The sequence below is a fragment of the Schistocerca cancellata genome, chromosome 11 (genome assembly GCF_023864275.1).
Source record: "Schistocerca cancellata isolate TAMUIC-IGC-003103 chromosome 11, iqSchCanc2.1, whole genome shotgun sequence".
Classification (NCBI taxonomy): domain Eukaryota; kingdom Metazoa; phylum Arthropoda; class Insecta; order Orthoptera; family Acrididae; genus Schistocerca; species Schistocerca cancellata.
This window is the reverse complement of record NC_064636.1, coordinates 22,029,001-22,049,753: the sequence shown is the minus strand read 5'-3', so window position 1 is coordinate 22,049,753 and position 20,753 is coordinate 22,029,001. Positions and strand designations below refer to the sequence as shown.

The following is a 20,753-nucleotide window of genomic DNA, read 5'->3' as shown; positions in this document are numbered from 1 at the left end:
AGACATTTTGAAATGGCTTACTTTGTCACTCACATTAATCGTGCCACTTTTTCTCAAGTTTCACTAGAGTCTTCGCTCGGCAATGTCTCCAATTCTGCATCTTCGAAAACATTCTCTCTTCCACCACTATGCTGGTCTATGATGTTAAAATCACCCTTGTTGAATCATTGAAACCACTCACAACACATTCTTTCACTAATAGCACACTTACCGTATGTACTTGAGAGCATTCAATGAGACTCAGCCGCTGTTTTCTTGATACTGAAACAAAACAGTAACACCTCCCGCAAATTATGAGAATCAGGCTCATAAACTGACATTTTCAATCGAGACCAACTTTACGACGCAGACACAAATCGACTAATGTTTGAATCAGGTTATGTCGACTGAGGTCCAAGCTAACTGCCTGATGTCTGGGATCTGTTTCTTTCGACCGCTACTTACTGTTGTCGCCACCTGCCGGCAAATGGCGGAAGCAAAGCTGTACACCTTGTAATTTCATTGGCAAAATGACGAAACTGAAGGGTAAATCGGATGTGAGGATCTGCACAGAAGAGAGAGAGCCTCCTCCTAATCTTGCAGCTCTATGGATGAAGTTGTTTTCCCTCAGCACGTTCTTAATTATCCACCTCGGGATCGAGTACCACCAGACTTCCTAACATTGTGAGACATTCAGAAGAGGCTGTCGTCCTAGTGTCCCACCACGCCTGCTTCGATATATGGACAGAAGTGTCGGGCCGTTTCTCGCGGCACCGACGAGCTTGCCAATTGTAGCATCCCTATCTATTTGACAGATCTTACTTGCGAGCCTGTTGAGATGTAACTCCAGGTGTCGGTGCAGTCTGGTGATTGAGAAATGTACTGTACATCTTCTTTACCTCTTGCAAATCTCGTGGAAAGAAATTACAGCTTCATCAGGTTTTCACTGGTTACCTCGGTATCAACCGCCATACATTTGTGAGAGGATTAGCCGAAGCTACTGCTCTACTGCCCAACCGTGTGTAGTCTGATATACGGATACGAGTTTTGGGCCTTCCCTCGTACAACAAAAGGGTCCACCGAGGTTAACGCCCCCACCTGACGGACGGATGTCTGTCGGGAGCTGTGCGCGCTCTCACTCCTGAGGCACCGCTCTCAGTTTTAGAAACAATTTAGCACATCCGAGCTGGCTAGTGGCCTTGAACAACATCGTACCACTTCTCCTCTTTCAAATAACTTCCGGGAATTCAGCCAGGTAACACTTTGAGCGACCGCCGATATTTCGGCGAGGGAACACCCCGCCATTTTCGAGGCAAACTGCAGCAGACAGGCGGCGTACATGCAAATTTAAAACCTCGGTTCTCGGACTGTAGCAGGAAAGGTAACACACACACTGAACACTAGCGCTACTAAAGATGACCAAAGTCAGAGCTATCGCTAGTGAGACTACGAACTCGCTGGTGAGGTAGTATCGACTCTGCCCCTCTGTTTTTTGACAAGGGAGACAGCCAGATTCCAAACAGAGTTTAAACAGAAACCTCCATCCCTTTAACGAGGTTGCTCACTAATTTAATCTCAACTGCCTCCCTAATAACACTGCCCCAATAGCTGGACGTGCACGCCAATATCTCGGTGCTGTTATATAGCATGGGGTGACCAGTATCCGAGAAATTTTCGGCAGTAGGAGACGTACTTGGCTGCTGTAATCGTGTGTGCCGTTTATGCTCAGTACATCTGTCCTCCACGGTCCTCACAGTTTGACCAATATATGCCATGCCGCAGCTACAAGGAATACGATATACACCCGCCTTATGCAGTCCAAGATCATCCTTAACGGAACTCAAAAGCACTCTAATTTTAGATGCAGGACAGAAAACACACTTCACATCGTTTTTCTGTAAAATACGACAGATCTTGTTGGTAGTGTTTCCTACGTAAGGCAAGAAGGCAGTTGACTTAGGTGTCGACTCAGAATTACCATCAGTCACCTGATGTACGGTCGGTCGATAGTGCAACGCACGTTCAATCTGTCTATCACTATAACCATTTTGACGAAACATAACTTCAGGATGGGACAGCTCAGCTGGCAAAGTCTCAGTGTCAGAAACGACATGTGCCCTGTGTACCAAGGTACGAAGTAGCCCTTCACGCTGAGCCAGATGGAGACAACTATTAGCCTGTAAGTACAACTCGGTATGAGTACATTTCCTGTACACTGCACGTCCCTATGATCCATCATCCTTCCTCGTAACCAACACGTCAAAAAGGGGAAGGCAACCATCCTCTTCCACCTACATTTTAAAATGAATGTTCGGGTGGATCGAGTTCAGATGTTGCAGAAAGGCATTCAAATTCTTCCTACAATGAGGCTAAACAACAAAGGTGTCGTCAAAATATCTAAAGAAACAGGCTGGTTTCAAAGGCGCCGACTCCAATGCACGTTCCTCGAAGTCTTCCATAAACAAATTTGCGATCACAAGAGACAACGGACTACGTGTCGTAACTCCATCTGTCTGCTCGTAATACTGGTCATTGAATAAAAAGTAAGTGGATGTCAACATATGTCGAAAGAGATTAGTTAATTCAGCACCGAACCTGGCCTCAATTAACCGCAACAAATCAGACAGAGGAACACGAGTGAAGAGAGAGACCACATCGAAACTCACTAAAACATCGGAGTCTTTGTAGCTGCGGCACGGCATATATTGGTCCGACTCTCAGGACCGTGGAGGACCGATGTACTGAGCATAAACGGCACACACGATTACAGCAGCCAAGTAGATCAGCTATCGCTGAACATTGCTCGGATACTGGTCACCCCATGCTATATAACAACACCGAGATACTGGCATGCAGGTGCAGCTATTGGGACAGTGTTACTAGGGAGGCAGTTGATATTAAATTAGCGAGCAACCTCGTTAACAGGGATGGAGGTTTCTGTTTAAACTCTGTTTGGAATCCGGCTCTCTCTCTCTTGTCAAAAAACAGAGGGGCAGAGTCAATACTACCTCACCTGCGAGTTCGTAGTATCACTATCGATAGCTCTGACTTTGGTCATCTTCGGTGGCACTAGTGTTCAGTGTGTGTGTTACCTTTCCTGCATCAGTCCGAGAACCGAGGTTTTAAATTTGCACGTACGTCGCCTGTCCGTTGCAGTTTGCCATGAAAATGGCGGGGTGTTCTCCCACCGAAATATTGGTGGTCGCTGAAAGTGTTACCTGGCTGAATTCCGGGAAGTTATTTGAAAGTTGTATACACCAGGAGGAACTCAGGTCTCACACTTCTCCTCTACTTGCAACTATGGGTGATAAAAATTTCCTCCCTCAGTTTCGTAATTGGCAGCTCGGGATCGAGCACCAGCAGAATAACTCGTGTTCGTGAGAGATTCATTCTGAGCTATTGCTCTGCTGTCCAAGCGTGCAATCTGATATACAGGTTGTTTATAAATTAGTTATAAAAAAGTAACCTTTTATTGTGAAAACGGTAAATAACTTAAGGAAATGTTTGATAGAGCATTGAATGCAGTATAACTTCTAGTTTTATTTCTGTCTAACAGTGTTAAGTTCCCACTTGGTATCAGTCATTTCATCAGCCATAGTGGAGTCATATTACAGTGCAGTGTGTGTGTTCAGTGTTGTTTACCGTTTCATGAATTCAAATTTGTTAACACAATTCGGAGCCAATTCAGGACTAGATATTGCAAGCGACCACATCAGAGGCAAACTGTTTTCAATTCGTGCAGTCGTTTAACTGAGACTGCCTGTGTATCTCATACAGTCCCGGATCAGGGTCGGCCAGCAGCCTCTGATGCAGGGGTTGAAGAAGTTTCACGGTCTTACACTGTCCGCCCCGATAGCTGAGTGGTCAGCGTGACGGATTGCCGTCCTACGGGCCCGGCTTCGATTCCCGGCTAGGTCAGGGATTTTATCCGCTCAGGGACTGGTTGTCGTGTTGTCTTCATCGTCATTTCATCCCCATCCGGCGCGCAGGCCACCCAATGTGGCGTCGAATTTAAGAAGGCCTGCACCGAGGCGGCCGGACCTGCCCCGCAAGGGGTCTCCCGGCCAATGGTGCCAAACACTCATTTCATTTCGTTACGGTCTTACTTTGTAGACTTAGAGAAAGCTTTTGACAATGTTAACTGGAATACTCTCTTTCTAATTCTGAAGGTGGCAGGGGTAAAATACAGGGAGCGAAAGGCTATTTACAGTTTGTACAGAAACCAGATGGCAATTATAAGAGTCGAGGGGCATGAAAGGGAAGCAGTGGTTGGGAAGGGAGTAAGACAGGGTTGTAGCCTCTCCCCGATGTTATTCAATCTGTATATTGAGCAAGCAGTAAAGGAAACAAAAGAAAAATTCGGAGTAGGTATTAAAATTCATGGAGAAGAAGTAAAAACTTTGAGGTTCGCCGATGACATTGTAATTTTGTCAGAGACAGCAAAGGACTTGGAAGAGCAGTTGAACGGAATGGACAGTGTCTTGAAAGGAGGATATAAGATGAACATCAACAAAAGCAAAACGAGGATAATGGAATGTAGTCAAATTAAGTCGGGAGATGCTGAGGGAATTAGATTAGGAAATGAGACAGTTAAAGTAGTAAAGGAGTATTGCTATTTGGGGAGCAAAATAACTGATGATGGTCGAAGTAGAGAGGATATAAAGTGTAGACTGGCAATGGCAAGGAAAGCGTTTCTGAAGAAGAGAAATTTGTTAACATCGAGTATAGATTTAAGTGTCAGGAAGTCATTTCTGAAAGTATTTGTATGGAGTGTAGCCATGTATGGAAGTGAAACATGGACGGTAAATAGTTTGGACAAGAAGAGAATAGAAGCTTTCGAAATGTGGTGCTACAGAAGAATGCTGAAGATAAGGTGGGTAGATCACGTAACTAATGATGAGGTATTGAATAGGATTGGGGAGAAGAGAAGTTTGTGGCACAACTTGACTAGAAGAAGGGATCGGTTGGTAGGACATGTTTTGAGGCATCAAGGGATCACAAATTTAGCATTGGAGGGCAGTGTGGAGGGTAAAAATCGTAGAGGGAGACCAAGAGATGAATACACTAAGCAGATTCAGAGGGATGTAGGTTGCAGTAGATACTGGGAGATGAAGAAGCTTGCACAGGATAGAGTAGCATGGAGAGCTGCATCAAACCAGTCTCAGGACTGAAGACCACAACAACAACAACGGTCTTACACTCGCAGTCTGGGTAAATCGATGAGACGTGCCAGCTTATGACTGAATTGATTATACCTAGTTTTACAGTGTGCACAGCATTAAGGAAACACCTTGCACTCCAAACCTATGAAACGCAACTGTGGCAAGCCTTAAGAGAAAGTGACAAACAAAAATGAGCCAACTTCCGTGTAGAAATGTTTAAGAAATTCTAAACTGAATATGATTCCTTTTAAAAAAAATTATTCAGTGAGAAAGCCCCCTTTCATACCAGCAGTAGACTGACCTAGCACAATGTTCAGATACAGTGTGTCCAGAAACAACTTCAGGTAATCGAACGTGTACAGGACTTGCCTAAGGTAATTGTTTTTTGTGCTGTAAGCTGGAAAAAGATTTATGATCCTTCTCTTTGCTGTGTCAACTGTAACTGGCACATTGTACCTGGACACACTCGAACATTATCTGGTGCATCAATTACAACAGGACACGGGCGCAGAATTTACATTCCGGCAAGACAGCACATCACCGTATCACCATCGTGAAGATGTTGCGTATCTCCGTAGGAACGTGCCGACCCGGACTGGATGTGGTGGAAAGATATGCTGGCCACGACAATCGTCTGATTCAACCCCAATGGACTTCTTTGTACGAGGGCTACATTAAAGACAGAGTGTTTATTCCTCCACTTCTGGGAAATGTTGACGGGCTGTGACAACAGACAACACGAGCAGTTGCCATCCTACGTAGAGATTCGATTCGTAGGATTTGGCAGAAAACTGATTACATCTGTGACATTTGTTGTCTTGCAAAAGGTACCCACATTGACCATTTGTACGTAAAAGTTGAAGATACACTGCATTCAGTGATGTATCAAACATGTCTGTAAGTTATTTACCTGTTTCACAGTTAAAGCGAACCTCCATTAAATTATACGATGGTCATTCAATAATTAAAGAGACAAATTAGTCTGGAGAAAAAAGTGTTTATTTTTACAAAACAATACTTTTCTACTTTTCAGCATAACTCCCTTGAACATTTATGCAATTGTGTCAATGGGCTACAAGCTATTTTTATTCCAGCTGCAAAGAACTCTTTATCTTGATGTTTGAACCAATTTCCCTCAAACTTTTTCACGTCCCCGTTGTCCCGGAACCTCTTCCTGTGTAATGCCTCCTTCAGTGCACCAGACAAATGGAAATCACTAGGTCCTAAATCAGGACTGTAAGGGGGATGAGGCAGTACATCCCAGACCATTTTGTCGACGGTTTCATGAGTTAGTTCAGCAACGTGAAGATGTGCGTTGTCTTGCTGGAGAATCACACCTCTCCTCTGAGAACCACGTCTCCTCTCTCTCGTGGCTGGCTTCACCTTGTTTAAAAGCAAATCCGAGTAGCATTGGCTGTTCACTGTGCACTGCTCTTCGATATAATCAGAAAAAGCTGGATCTTCAGCATCCTAAAACACCGTCAACGTTACTTTTCCTGCTGATGCTCGGGTTTTGAATTTTTTCTTGACAGGTGAGTTGCTGTGCTTCCATTCCATGTTTTATCTTTTTGATTCTGGCTCATAATAGTAAACCTAAGTTCCATAACAAGTTAAAATCTTGTTGAGGAAGTGCTCACCTTCTCTTTCATAATGTTCCTTTATCTCTGTGCACACTCTCAACCTTGTTTCCTTGTGTAGCCGCATCAACTCTGTTGGGACCCATCTTGCACGTTTTGCGGTACATCAGCTTGTTACAGGTAATTTTATGAACTGTACCAACACCGCACTCGGGCTGCCTTTATGAACTTGAACCTTATTAACTATCATTTCCACACTCACATGCTGGTCGGCACGAATAATGTCGTCAGTTCGACTTTCAACTGAGGGAGTGGAAACTGCAACTGGTCAGCCAGAACGGCGTTTGTCAGTCACTGAGTCGTGACCATTTTTGAACTCCTTGTAAAAATTTGCACGATTCGTACAACCTTCACCATAAATTTCAGACATTCTACAGTTTCTCGCCTTCAGCAAGTAATAAATAAATAACAGAATGTTGTTCAACTAATGTTTCGGGCTATCTTGAAATATATTTTTGAGGTTATAAACAAAACAAAATTGATACATCAGCTGATCCATGCTCATCCCAGTGATGCCAACTTAAAGTCATAAAAGCACCAAACTTGGACTACTAACAGTTTTTCCTCCAGACCAATTTGTCTCTTTAGTTATTGAATGACCCTAACACACTAATGGGTCTGCAAGCTTAGCATCCCCATCGAGTGGATGGATGTCCACTGAGAGTTTTTCACAGCTCACTCACTAGCCACCAATACCATTCTGGGCTGTAACCTAGAATACTGGCACAGTCTGGTGTTCCAAAAACTGCACGGAAATACAGAAGCATCCGATCCCGCCCGTCTGCTTTGACCCATGACGTCACAAATATGGCTGAAACGACCATAAACCACGGTACGTACACATTATGAGGACGAAAATACATCGAGAAACAAACTCACACATTTTCCATAAAAAGCCTAATGACACTAACGGGACAAGTGCGGGAAATGGGGTGTTTTTGGGTGGGCACAAACTAAATATAAACAAATTTAGACACCTACCCCCATACAAAACCACACAAAACGCCGAAAAAAACCGACATCACAAAACTCCCCAAATACCACTAAACACAATATCATCTGGAATCGGACACTTCCCTTGACCTACATAGCTCAACAGCAGCTCCCGATCCCATAAATTAGGATCAAACACTTCCCTAAGCCTATAAAGCTCAAAAACACCTGCCGATACCAATACCAACATACACAGCCACACATTGGGATCGAACACTTCCCCCGACTTGCCCACTGTTAATTTTATCCGTCATATCCAGTCCTGAACAAAAACAACAACTGATTAATTTTACTGAAATTACTACACGATGTACAATGAACAACACTAAATTAACCTTCACACAAAATCGTTAACCCACCGAAACGAATTCCACTGCAAAACACAGACGACACTCGAACAATTCTGGATAATGAGCGAAAGCAAACTGAGCCCATTACAGCACACAAACGAAAACCCTGAACATACCACCAGAGAGCACAACAAACCACAACACGACGACATCTACAAACGTGCCACACTCACAAACTAAACTCCGCGCCGTCACGACGTCACACACGACGACACCCTTGCGTCACGGTATAATGACTCCTTCCTATTACTAGGCTAATTACCATTTAGCTCTACAGGGCCTTTATACTGAAATGGTTCTCCACACCACCTAGTATTGTCTTTCTATGTGTGTGAGTAACTGTTTGTTCACTCTTGTGGGTAGATACATACAGCGTAGACAGGGCGGTGTGTGAAACTGATAGCGATTACACTCTTCCGCTGTTGTAGAAATCTGCTTCAGATGCTGCAGATACCGTGTTGAGCTGAAAGTGGTAACCAAAGTACGGAGAAATATTCTTCGGGGCTCTGTTGCATAGCAATCAGATTGCTTTCAGTTCTGAGGAATGTCCAGTTACTATTGTGGATTTGAATGATCCATGAAGTGACTTCTTTTCCGAAGAAAAAACATCAAACTATTCCACTAGAACTGAACGCTCCCGTCGGAACTGTTCTCAGCTGGTGTTTATTAGTAGATCACAATAGCAGTATATCGCTGGGTGTATAATAAGACGTACCTTCTTGAAATGAACAATATGTTATTGTTCTATTAACTGATTTCCTTCCATATTCACTTATATTTTACAATGTGAATCAAAAACTCGCAATGGCGTCGATTTTTTACCTCACAAGAATGACTCTCTTCTCCTAAAATTACTCTTCACAAGAACAAAAAAAAAAAAAAAACTATATCCTAAGAATAATTATGAGAGCACTGGCCGCCACAGAGTAATAAACAATATCATTCTCTCTCTCTCGCACTGTCACAGCAAGTTACGCTGCATGATACATCATAACGGGTCGAAGCCGATGCGTGGGATCGGACGCTTCTGTCGACCCAAACTGCACTATACCACCTCTCCTCCACCTCCTTTGCCAAGTTCCTAACTGTCTACCTCTGACTCGACCGTCTCGAGACGAGCTCAAGATTTTGAGGGGATCAGTGGCAGCTGCAGCCAGAGCCATGCCCCGTGTATTCTGTCAGCTGTGTAGTCGTAGTGTTTCCGCATCGTACGGAGAGCAGCCTCACCACTTACTGCCCTGCCTGTGCCCTTGCAGAGTGTGCTGTGGGCGAGTTCCTGTGCGACCTCAGCCGGTGCATCCTGGCGTCTCAGCGCTGCGACGGGGTGCGGGACTGCGACGACGGCACCGACGAACACGAGTGCCCCACGCAAGGTAAGTCCCCTCCCTCGGCCGGCACAGGCAAAGCGCGCACGCCGGCTCTACTAGGTTTTGCGCCGCTGCACCTCTGCCGCAGAGACGTCCGAGAACGGCGTTACCGTGTTTCTGGCTCTGCAGTGATGGCCACCTGCCGTGGCAACGCCGAGGGAGACGTCTGGCGGTCGACAGCGCGTCCTTTCGCTGCCGTAGCGACAGGTCTCTGCAGAGGTGCAGTTGGGAGAGACATTACTTTGGTTCTTCTTTGCAGCACTGTTTTCAACAGCACTTGGAGACACCTGTACTGTGCATCTCGTATGTGGAAAAAGATCACTTCATCGTTGTGGTCTCAATGGTGGAAAGAGGTTTGGTAGCCTCCACCTGTAATTTTGGTCCTGTACTGCCAGTTCTGGTCTGTGTTGTTCAGGGTGCCATAGTCTCAAACACGTGGGAATGTAGTTCTGCCTATTACACCAGCAAATAATCTTTTTATTGCCGAGATACGTTTTGGCACATTAGTGCCGTCGTCAGTGGGTCATGTTTTATTTAGGTGTGAGAATTCAGTTTGTTTTTTTTCCATTTTATTTTACTATGCCTATGCGGTGGAGCATTATTCTATGTAAAACACATGTTTCACATTTGTTTCATTAATTGTTTATTAATGCAACCTAGGTTTTTCCATATCATGCTGTTTTGTGAAACACCCGCAGTGAGGTCAACAACAGTCTTATGAATAAAGCTGTCTAGTTGTCTTCATGTTTTTCTTACTTTATAACAGTGCTGCAGTTACTGCTGCGATCAAATCTAAACTTAGAACTTGTAAAGTGATGCTCAGTGTGATTATCAATAAAGTCTGTGCCAAAGCGGGCCATCGACAACGAGTTGACATCCCGCTCGGACACAGAATTTATTTGTACTGACATCGAATGTTGTTTTACGAGTTCTAAGTTTTGATCTGGTCGTGGCAGCAGCGAAAATGTTGTTCCAAGATGGTGGATGGCCATATTCGCAGACTCACTCAGGAAATTTGTGTCCTCTATTCATCAACGGAAATTATCAACAATGCTCTCACTTTGTTATTTAGATGATTTTTTTAGACAATGCATATAAACATCTTCACAGCCTGTGCTAGACAATAGTCTAATAACCTGAAACCTAGGTCTCAAAAACAAATTATTAGTGGAACACTTGTTTTTTTCTTATATTAAACATGTTTCATGTAATATTTATTGAAACAAAAAACAGGCCTAAAACATTTTTTATATATTGCAATCATTGCCTTATTCTGTAGAATGTTAATTTCTGATATGATAAATAAAATCCTGCAGAATGACCCACTGATGAAGATGCAAATGTGTCAAAACATGTTTGGGGAATAAAAGATTTTAGTTGTTTGCATAACGAGGGAGGAGGCGGACAAAATTCCCAAAATTTATCGTGCAAACACAAGTGCTTTATAAACAAAGATTAATGATGTTGATTGTTTCTGTTGTTCTGAGGTTGTCGTTTCAACTGCATATCCAGTCTTTACTTTGCTAAACTCGCCAGTGCCATATGTAGAGAGGTAGCACATGTTCAAAAGCTATGCCGAACCCATAGGTTCCCAAGAACTACCTCGTGTCATTTTGCAAGGAGCTAATGCCATAACCGTAACTCAAAGTTTTATGCTAACTTACATTGTAGCATTTTGTTAAGGGCAAACAATATTTTCTAGCTTGGGGACATTGTGATGACTTTATTTTAACATACTTTTTATCCATGTCTAGGCATGCAATAAAAAATTTTTTTGTTGAACACCAGTTTCGAATTTTTTGGCAAACAATCTATAGATAAGATCATTCCTCCCAGCAGTGACCAGCATAACATGCCATATAACATGCTCAGTAAACAGATGTATTATTGTTCACAGAAAAATAAAAACTAGTTGTAACCAAAACAAATTGTGCAGTAAGCTATGGTTTATCGTGTTGACTGTCAAGATAATATTGACATTCACTGTCAGTCTTCTTGCACTGGTTTTCATTATTCACCACTCCACTTATGATGTAAGATTTTCTTTTACTTCTGCATTATGTTATTTTCACTGTCGGACTACATTTGCAAATACCAGCACTTAATTCAGAGATTCTTCCACCTGCACGGTGTCTTGAGATAACAACAAACGGTAATTACTTCATACGCATGGCAGGGAAGTGATAAGAAATGTAAAAATCAGATGATTAGGAAACTAGCGTAGAAAATTTTAAATGTCTGGGAAAATATAGTAGTTTGTGTGCTGCCATTTATGGTGGTGTGTGTGAAAGAACTAAAAAAAAAAACGATGAATTTCTTTTATTAGTAACACACTGCTGGGGAAATGCTTCCACAATGTTAAGAACTGAAGAACATATGTTTCACTTCAATAATTTCTACAAGATTGTGATAAAAGATATTGCAAAATATTTCTGCTTAATGAAGAAGAGCGCTACTACTGCGCCGAAGTATTCCACAGTAGTCGGCAGACAAACTGGTATTTCATTGGTCTGTGGACACAATAAACAGACTATTTCATGTAGTGGCATTCAAATGGAACAGATGTGTTAGAAAGAGGAAAAATTTCGCTTATTGAGTCCATTATTTACAAAACTAATGCAAAAATTGGAAATTTTTCTGAAATGTGCATGCAAATGGTAGTGTGAAAAGGGGCAAGTAATTTGTATTTCATCACTGAAGATGTTTTGTAATAAATACAGGTTTAAATACATATTGCAAAAAACTATATAATTGCTTTACTGACAATCAAATTTATTAAGTTGATGACAGATGTAATGTTAAACTGGTCAATACTGAATTGCTACCATTGGCTAGTGGGTCAGCAGATATCTAGATGTTAACACTGTAGGGAATTTACTGATCCATACAACTGCCACACATACACGAACCTGATGAAACCAACTAGTAGTCGTAGTCTATGTTATATTACAAACATAAACACATAGGAGGAGGAGCAATGGAGATGAAAAGGCAACGGAGCTGAAGAATCTGGAAATGCTGTGACAGCAGAAAATACAGTTGTGGAAACGAGAGACGAAGCTATTCGTGTCTGCGTGTCAGTCTTTTTTGAAGAGGTACCAGTAATATCGCTTTCAGTTCCTCAGTATTGCAGATGAAACTACTTCTTTGGAGAAACTAGTTTGTAACCGCATCGTTACTCCGCTACTATTTGCCATCAACCTCATGGGAAAAGCGAAACCCTTCGAAAGGGGAAAAATGCATTGGAAATATGAAAAAAAGCAAAACCCTTCGACATGGGGCAAAATACATTCGGGTAAAGAAAACCATCTCCTTCCCCTATTACCACGTGACGATTTTAACGGGTGTATTGCGTAGCTAAATAGTTTTGCAAGAACTTGTCGCAGAAACATTTCGTTGTATCTGTAGCACGATCGTCGTTCTTTTTTCTACTTTATGTCGTTCTTTTAATTTTGTTCCTTAATTTATTTATGACCATATAGGCTTTCTTTATTTGGTTTGGGACGAACGGTATCACAGTATACACAAATTTACATGTTCGTGCATTGGAGCTTAGGAACAAAAATCTCGATGTCGATTAATAATGCACAGAAGACACTGAAAATAGAGTAATGATTACCTTTTGTTTATTACACACCTTTCCTCACGGGAATGCGATTAGATATTAATAATTCGTTCTAAATACCAGTAATTACAAATGCCGCTGTATCTCTCAAGCTTGCACGTAACGGTGGATTACATTCATAAATTGTTGCCACTTTTTACGGACGAGTTGCCGCATGCAACTGTTTGAATGGCGTACTAGAACTCACAGGCACTGCTTTCACATGCGACACGTCTTCCGAAAGACGAAAACCGAATTTCGGAAGCTGTTTTTTCGCTGTAGTGTTTACATGACAAGGTCTGCAGCGGATTTGCTAGCGCAGTTATATTTGGCCCTTGGACAGCTGTTACATTTTATGATTTATTCAGCACAGTCGCCATATCTCTTTAGTCAGAAGAACTGTGAACAACGCTAGTCTAATATTTCTACTTGTCTTGTTTGTACAAAAAGCCACTCCGCCAACATTAACCGAAAATTTTTAAAAACGAGACCCAACCTGATAGCCCAAGCACTTTTCAAAACCGGTTTCGTAAACAAGGAGCGAAAATCGAATGGGGAGCTGCAAACCCGGCAACCAGAAGCGGATTTCGAGAATCGATTTTGAAGTGTTTACATGACCACCCCCAGAAGCGGTATTGGGAAATCGGTTTACGATATCCGGTTTTGGGAGCCCCTTATAAACAGGATGTATCTGTGTGTTCTGTCACCGTCTTCGGAAACAGGGAGACAATAGAAAATTAGCCACTGATGAATTATTATTGTTAGTAGTAGTAGTAGTAGTTGGTCTACGTAATCACAAGTTGTATTTACTCGTTGCTAATAGCTTCATTTATTTCAGATTTACTGATTTGATTCGTAACCACGTTGGAGGCAGAAAAGAAAGTGATTTTTCAGCCACTGGTTCGTCGTTTTTAGTGCGATTTATTGCAGTAAAACCACACTCTTAACATGTTAGACTTTGGTAAAACTGGAGAGGTCGATACTGCTGGTCGATGTCTGCTACGCCCTCTCTTCGTTAGACGGACATTATATCGTTTCCGACGGAAGATTCGAACTTGCGCCACAGTCGTGCTTGCGCTGCGCTGTAACGACCGCGAAGCGTGCTGCCATCTGAGCGGCGCTTGTGCGAACTAGGCGGTACCGTGACGAAGTGCATCTTGCGCTATGCAATTCGTTCTGTAGGATACAGTGTGTGGTACATTGTGATTTCTTCCCGTTGTCTAGTGTGGCCTGCAGTCCAGTTGTATCTTCACGGCAATGCGTAGAGTAGACAAGATATTTCTTACACTCTGCTGCGGAAAAAAAGTTCCTCCAAACTTTCTATGTACTGCATTTCTTCTGTAAACGACTAGAACGGTCGACCCACCCCCCCCCCCCCTCCGAATAATTACTGAGAAAACTTGAAAATTAAAGAATTCTGTCATAATCTCCTTATTAAGCGTTATAATTCTATGTTAAAAGTTGTACAAAAAGTTCAAGTGTTAGAAACTGAAGCAGCGTAGATCATGAAGCAGAGATTACCCAGATTATATCCATCCAGTATTTGAGAATGACAGCATTTAGCGACATCCGATGAACTTTACTCATATTTTTAAACCTTCACGAAATCTTTTTCTCACTGACGCTCCCCACCGAGTAATGAAAGGAAAAAAAGTTTTATCATTCACTACGTTTTGCGCTGCTTATACTGCGAAATTTCGTCATCAGGCATGACGTATTAATTTATTACTTCTTTACTAAGTTTGCTGACGATGCCCATACAGACCACTGAATGTTCGTGCAAAATTGTATTACTGTGCGATATATACTTCATGCTGTCGGCCGTTGTGACCGAGCGGTTCTAGGCGTCTCAGTCCGGAACCGCGCTGCTGCTACGGTCGCAGGTTCGAATCCTGTCTCGGGCATGGATATGTGTGATGTCCTTGGATTAGTTAAGTTTAAGTAGTTCTATGTCTAGGGGACTGATGATCTCAGATGTTAAGTCCCATAGTGCTTACAGCCATTTATACTTCATGCTACATGACGTCATAAACACGGAGATGCGTGCGAAACCAGCGAATTCCAACAAACTGTAAACATAATTTCTTACATGCTTGACGTTAGTTATGTAACATTTGTCAAGTAATAAGAAGTCGGAACAACTTCGCGAAAAGATTTTCGTACCCAGGGGTGACAAATCATTATGGCGTCAGACTCCCCTTGAGAAGCAATACGATCGAGCTGCAGTCACTAGAACGCAATCAGTTCTCGTCGCCAAGGCTTACAAATGTACTGAAACATGTCTGATGCAAATCAGGATATTTAGAGGATCACACGCGACAATTTGAAATCCTGCTTAATTTTGTTTTATATTGTGTTCTCTGTCGTATATGTTACGTGAAGAAATTTCGTTCATTTTAAGTGCAAGGTGCAAAAAAAAAAAAAAAAAAAAAAAAAACACTACGTTTTGAGTATTTATGTACAGACTATCGTCGTTTAATGCTTTTGTATCGTAATAATGGCTGTCCCCTCTGGGTAGCTGAGTGGACGCCGGCACGGTAGCTCAGCGTGTTCGGTCAGAGGGTTTAGCTACCCTCTGTAATAAAGAAACTGAGTCAAGGAATCAACAATCAACTTGAACGGATGTCTTGTGGCGTCCGCCCAGACCAAACGCAACGAACTATATCGAAAAAAAAAGAAAAAAAAGTGGTCAGCGCGACAGAATGTCAATCCTAAGGACCCGGGTTCGATTCCCGGCTGGGTCGGAGATTTTCTCCGCTCAGGGGCTGGTTGTTGCGTTGCTCTAATCGTCATCATTTCACCCCCATCGACGCGCAAGTCGCCGAATTGGCGTCAGATCGAAAGACCTGCACCAGGCGAACGGTCTACCCGACGGAAGGCCCTAGCCACACGGCATTAAAAAAAATAATGACCTGCTAAAAATAAAATCTTATGCTAATTATTGTTTTTGTATCATATGATGCGCAGCAGTATTTCGGTCATTTTGTTCAGTTTCTGTTAGTTTCAGTAAAACCCCACGTCATTTCAACCACGTGTGTCAATTCTTCTTACCTACGTTATTCCGTGAAGTACTGAATTTTCAAAAGTTTACGCAGTTTTGGATCACCCTAGAGTTTGCTACGTCTTCTTCCAAGGATTCCCGTTCACGTTTCCCGAACCCCTGTGTCACACTCTGGTACGGGCTGCACCCCCTGTCACGACCCCAGCGTCCCAATCTGTCTGTCTGTTGTCAGGAATGGACAGCAGAACAGTTCGCCTCGGGCGGCAATCGAACTGGAGTATGCGAGGGAACGTGCGCTACGGCACTGCGACTCGACAACTTACCTGCACCAATTGTGGTGTCACCGCCAGACACCACACTTGCTAGGTGGTAGCTTTAAATCGGCCGCGGTCCATTAGTACATGTCGGACCCGCGTGTCGCCACTGTCAGTACTTGCAGACCGAGCGCTACCACACGGCAGGTCTAGAGAGACGTACTAGCACTCGTCCCAGTTGTACGACGACTTTGCTAGCGACTACACTGACGAAGCCTTTCTCTCATTTGCCGAGAGACAGTTAGAATAGCCTTCAGCTAAGTCCATGGCTACGACCTAGCAAGGCGCCATTTACCATTTCTGCAGAGAGTCTCACTTGTATCATCAAGAATGCTGTGTACAAATGATGGATGAAAGTTGAGTATTCCAGCAGCTACGTACTTTTCTTTACAGCATTCATTACGTATCCTGTTTCAGACCTAAAGCAAGCCTGCGTGGGTAAACGCGTGCCTTTCGGTTACCCGTCACTGTGGACTGGCTGTCTTGTCAGTCCACAACACCAATAGTAGGAATGAGCCGAAGCTACGATACGCCAGCCTCAATAGTCTCACTGCCGACGCACGATACACCTAAATATCGAACATTGTGAGTTAATATTTAAAGCATTTTTCGGTCTTCTCCTTTCTTCCCTTTACCCGAGAAAAAAAAAATGGATGAAACTCCGCTTCTGTCAGGAATTTCGTTTTTCGATTTTTGGTGGTTACTTCGTGTGCCCCAGCGGTCTGTGTTGTGAAGCGCAACGCTTCGGTTGTCATCACTGCAGTCCAGAGAGAGAGAGAGGGGGGGGGGGGGGGAAGGGAGGGGGGGAGGCACAGAGAGAGATGGAAGGCATACTTCTTGCCATCGCGTCGTATAATTTGGGATTATAATGAGGAGGAGGTGGATTTCGACAGTTGCGCTACAACTGGGAGCGATTCCCACGGATGTTTTTATATGTGGGGGCTGCCTCTTCCGTCCCGACAGAGAGACAAGGGGAGGAAATAATGCGTGAGTGATGGCATCCAAAAGTGTTACACAGTAGACGGAGCAAGTGCGCCCAGCTCGGTAACGATTGTTTTGTACGCCTACGCGCGTACCACACTTCTCGACCGGCAAGATACACGCTTACGGAATTACCAGTGGGAACTGTGAATGCAGTTTCTAAATTCTTGCTCGAAATCAATACGCCGCTTCAAACAACGTCCATTTTCTCCCAAAGGAACGTAACATCTGTCGTTCTATAGGGAATCATTCTAGGGCCGGTTGCGTCAAAATGATAACAAACCGGTCTGTGTTTCGATCTCCGCCTCTTTTTCAAGATAGCAGGGGTAAAACTCAAGGAGCGAAAGGTTACCTATAACTTGTACAACGACCAGACTGCTGTTGTAAGAGGCGAAGAGCACAGAGGACATGGTTGCTGCCTATCCCAGATGGTATTCAGTGTGTACAATGAGTAAGCAGTTAAGGAAACCAGGGAGAAATCTGCAAAAAGGTTAAAGTTCAGGTAGAAGAAATTAAAAAAAAGTTGAGGATTGCCGTAAGAGATGGCAGACGGCTTTGAAGAGCAGTTCATCAGAATGAATAACGTCTTCAAACAGTGTGTCAAGATGAACGTATACAGAAGTACACTACTGGCCATTAAAATTGCTACACCAATAAGAAATCCAAATGGTAAACGGGTATTCATTGGACAAATATATTATACTAGAACTGACATGTGATTACATTTTCACGCAATTTGGGTGCATAGATCCTGAGAAATCAGTACCCAAAACAACCACCTCTGGCTGTAATAACGGCCTCGATACGCCTGGGCATTGAGTCAAACAGAGCTCGGATGGCGTGTACAGGTACAGCTGCCCGTGCAGCTTCAACACGATACCACAGTTCATCGAGAGTAGTGACTGGCGTATTGTGACGAGCCAGTTGCTCGGCCACCATTGACCAGACGTTTTCAATTGGTGAGAGATCTGGAGAATGTGCTGACCAGGGCAGCAGTCGAACATTTTCTGTATCTAGAAAGCCCGTACAGGACCTGCAACATGCGGTCGTGCATTATCCTGCTGAAATGTAGGGTTTCGCAGGAGCCGAATGAAGGGTAGAGCCACGGGTCGTAACACATCCGAAATGTAACGTCCACTGTTCAAAGTGCCATCAATGCGAACAAGAGGTGACCCAGACGTGTAACCAATGGCACCCCATACCATCACGCCGGGTGATACGCCAGTATGGTGATGACGAATACACGCTTCCAATGTGCGTTCACGGCCATGTGACCATCGTGATGCTGTAAACAGAACCTGGATTCATCCGAAAAAATGACGTTTTGCCATTCGTGCACCCAGGTTCGTCATTGAGTACACCGTCGCAGGCGCTCCTGTCTATGGTGCAGCGTCAAGGGTAACCGCAGCCACGGTCTCCGAGCTGATAGTCCGTGCTGCTGCAATCGTCGTCGAACTGTTCGTGCAGATGGTTGTTGTCTTGCAAACGTCCCCATCTGTTGACTCAGGGATCGAGACGTGGCTGCACGATCTGTTACAGCCGTGCGGATAAGATGCCTGTCATCTCGACTGCTACTGATACGAGACCGTTGGGATTCCATACTCTGCAGTCATTGGATCTCGACCAACGCGAGCAGTAATGTCGCGATACGATAAACCGCAATCGCGATAGGCTACAATCCGACCTTTATCAAAGTCGGAAACTTGATGGTACGCATTTCTCCTCCTTACACGAGGCATCACATCAACGTTTCACCAGTCAACGCCGGTCAACTGCATCACAGCATCTTCTTCCTGTCGGTTACATTTCGCGTCTGTAGCACTTCGTCTTCGTGGTGTAGCAATTTTAATGGCCAGTAGTGTATGTACACAGTTCGCAGGTTCAAGTGGGCGTAAGCTGCAATGGTTATGCAAAGGAGAAGGGGTTTGCACAGGACTGAATAGCGTGCAGAGGTTTTTTTATGAGTAGGCCGACTGTAATTCCGGCTCATTGGTGTTGCGGCGTCGGGAAGTCCACGATTTTACAAATCTGAAGCAGTTTACGAACACGTCCCTGTTAACACACTGGTCATTCAAAGCGTCATAGCGCCTCGAAGTACTTATTTGCGACCTCTTGTCCCTTATCTGAACAACCGAGTTTAGGGTCCTCTTACGGTGTGTGTACGAGCGTAAACGTTCAAGATGGCCAGTGTACTTTGGCGAGAACAGTGAAGCCCCACAGCACTGCTGCAAAATCAGGCCACAGGCAGAGGGCGTTTCTGGTCGGAAGACGAACACGGCCTGGCCTGTAGGTGAGTGGCGGAGGGGGCTTTGCTCGCTTTAGAGTCCAGGCTGCGTTTCGTCTGCCGTATCTCTCTTGTCTCGAGCTGCTCTGCCCTCTAAATACCCGCGGCTGAGCGCCACTCATCCGGTTATAGACGGCGCCTATCTCCCGTGCAGGCTTTTACGCTCCGCAGGGCAGACGGGGCGATGCTGTCCAACGCGGCACCCCGGAGGCTAGGCACGTGACTCATACGGACGGCAACAGGTACGTTACTAATGGTGCCAGATGTGGCCCACGGGAAATACGCGACGGGGTGAAAAAGTGTAGTCAGCCTGGTTGATAACTGACACTCTGTTGGCTGACGGCGAATTTGTACAGTCGGAAACGTAACCACAGAAGCAGCTGTTACGCTGCGCTTGATAATCGGAGAAAGATTCTAGAAAAATCGCGGAACGTCACAGGATTTGTCGACGTGGAAAAAGCCTTCGACAGTTTCAAATGGTGCAAGATGTTCGAAATTTTACGGAAATAGGAGTAAGCTATAGGAAAAACCCTGTCTTACGCAATATGTACAAGAACCAGGAGGGAACAATAGGATCGAGGACCAAGGACGAAGTGCTAGATTAGGCTCGGGGAACAACAGTTTGGATTCCGTAGAAATGTTGGAACACGTGAGGCAATACTGACCTTACGACTTACCTTAGAAGAAAGATTAAGGAAAGGCAAACCTACGTATCTAGCATTTGTAGACTTAGAGAAAGCTTTTGACAGTGTTGACTGGAATACTCTCTTTCAAATTCTAAAGGTGGCAGGGGTAAAACACAGGGAGCGAAAGGCTATTTACAATTTGTACAGAAACCAGATGGCAGTTATAAGAGTCGAGGGACATGAAAGGGAAGCAGTGGTTGTGAAGGGAGTAAGACAAGGTTGTAGCCTCTCCCCGATGTTATTCAATCTGTATATTGAGCAAGCAGTAAAGGAAAGAAAAGAAAAATTCGGAGTAGGTATTAAAATCCATGGAGAAGAAATAAAAACTTTGAGGTTCGCCGATGACATTGTAATTCTGTCAGAGACAGCAAAGGACTTGGAAGAGCAGTTGAACG

At 43.9% G+C, this 20,753-nt stretch overlaps 1 protein-coding gene across 1 annotated transcript in view; it reads left to right on the top strand.

Annotated features, from left to right (window-relative positions):
- Nucleotides 1–20,753, top strand: part of LOC126108671 (basement membrane-specific heparan sulfate proteoglycan core protein) — a 761,963-nt gene that overhangs the window by 40,425 nt on the left and 700,785 nt on the right. Inside the window, exon 6 of the mRNA XM_049913980.1 lies at nt 9,378–9,494. Coding sequence (XP_049769937.1) covers nt 9,378–9,494 — 117 coding nt within the window. The remainder of the gene's footprint in view (nt 1–9,377; nt 9,495–20,753) is intronic.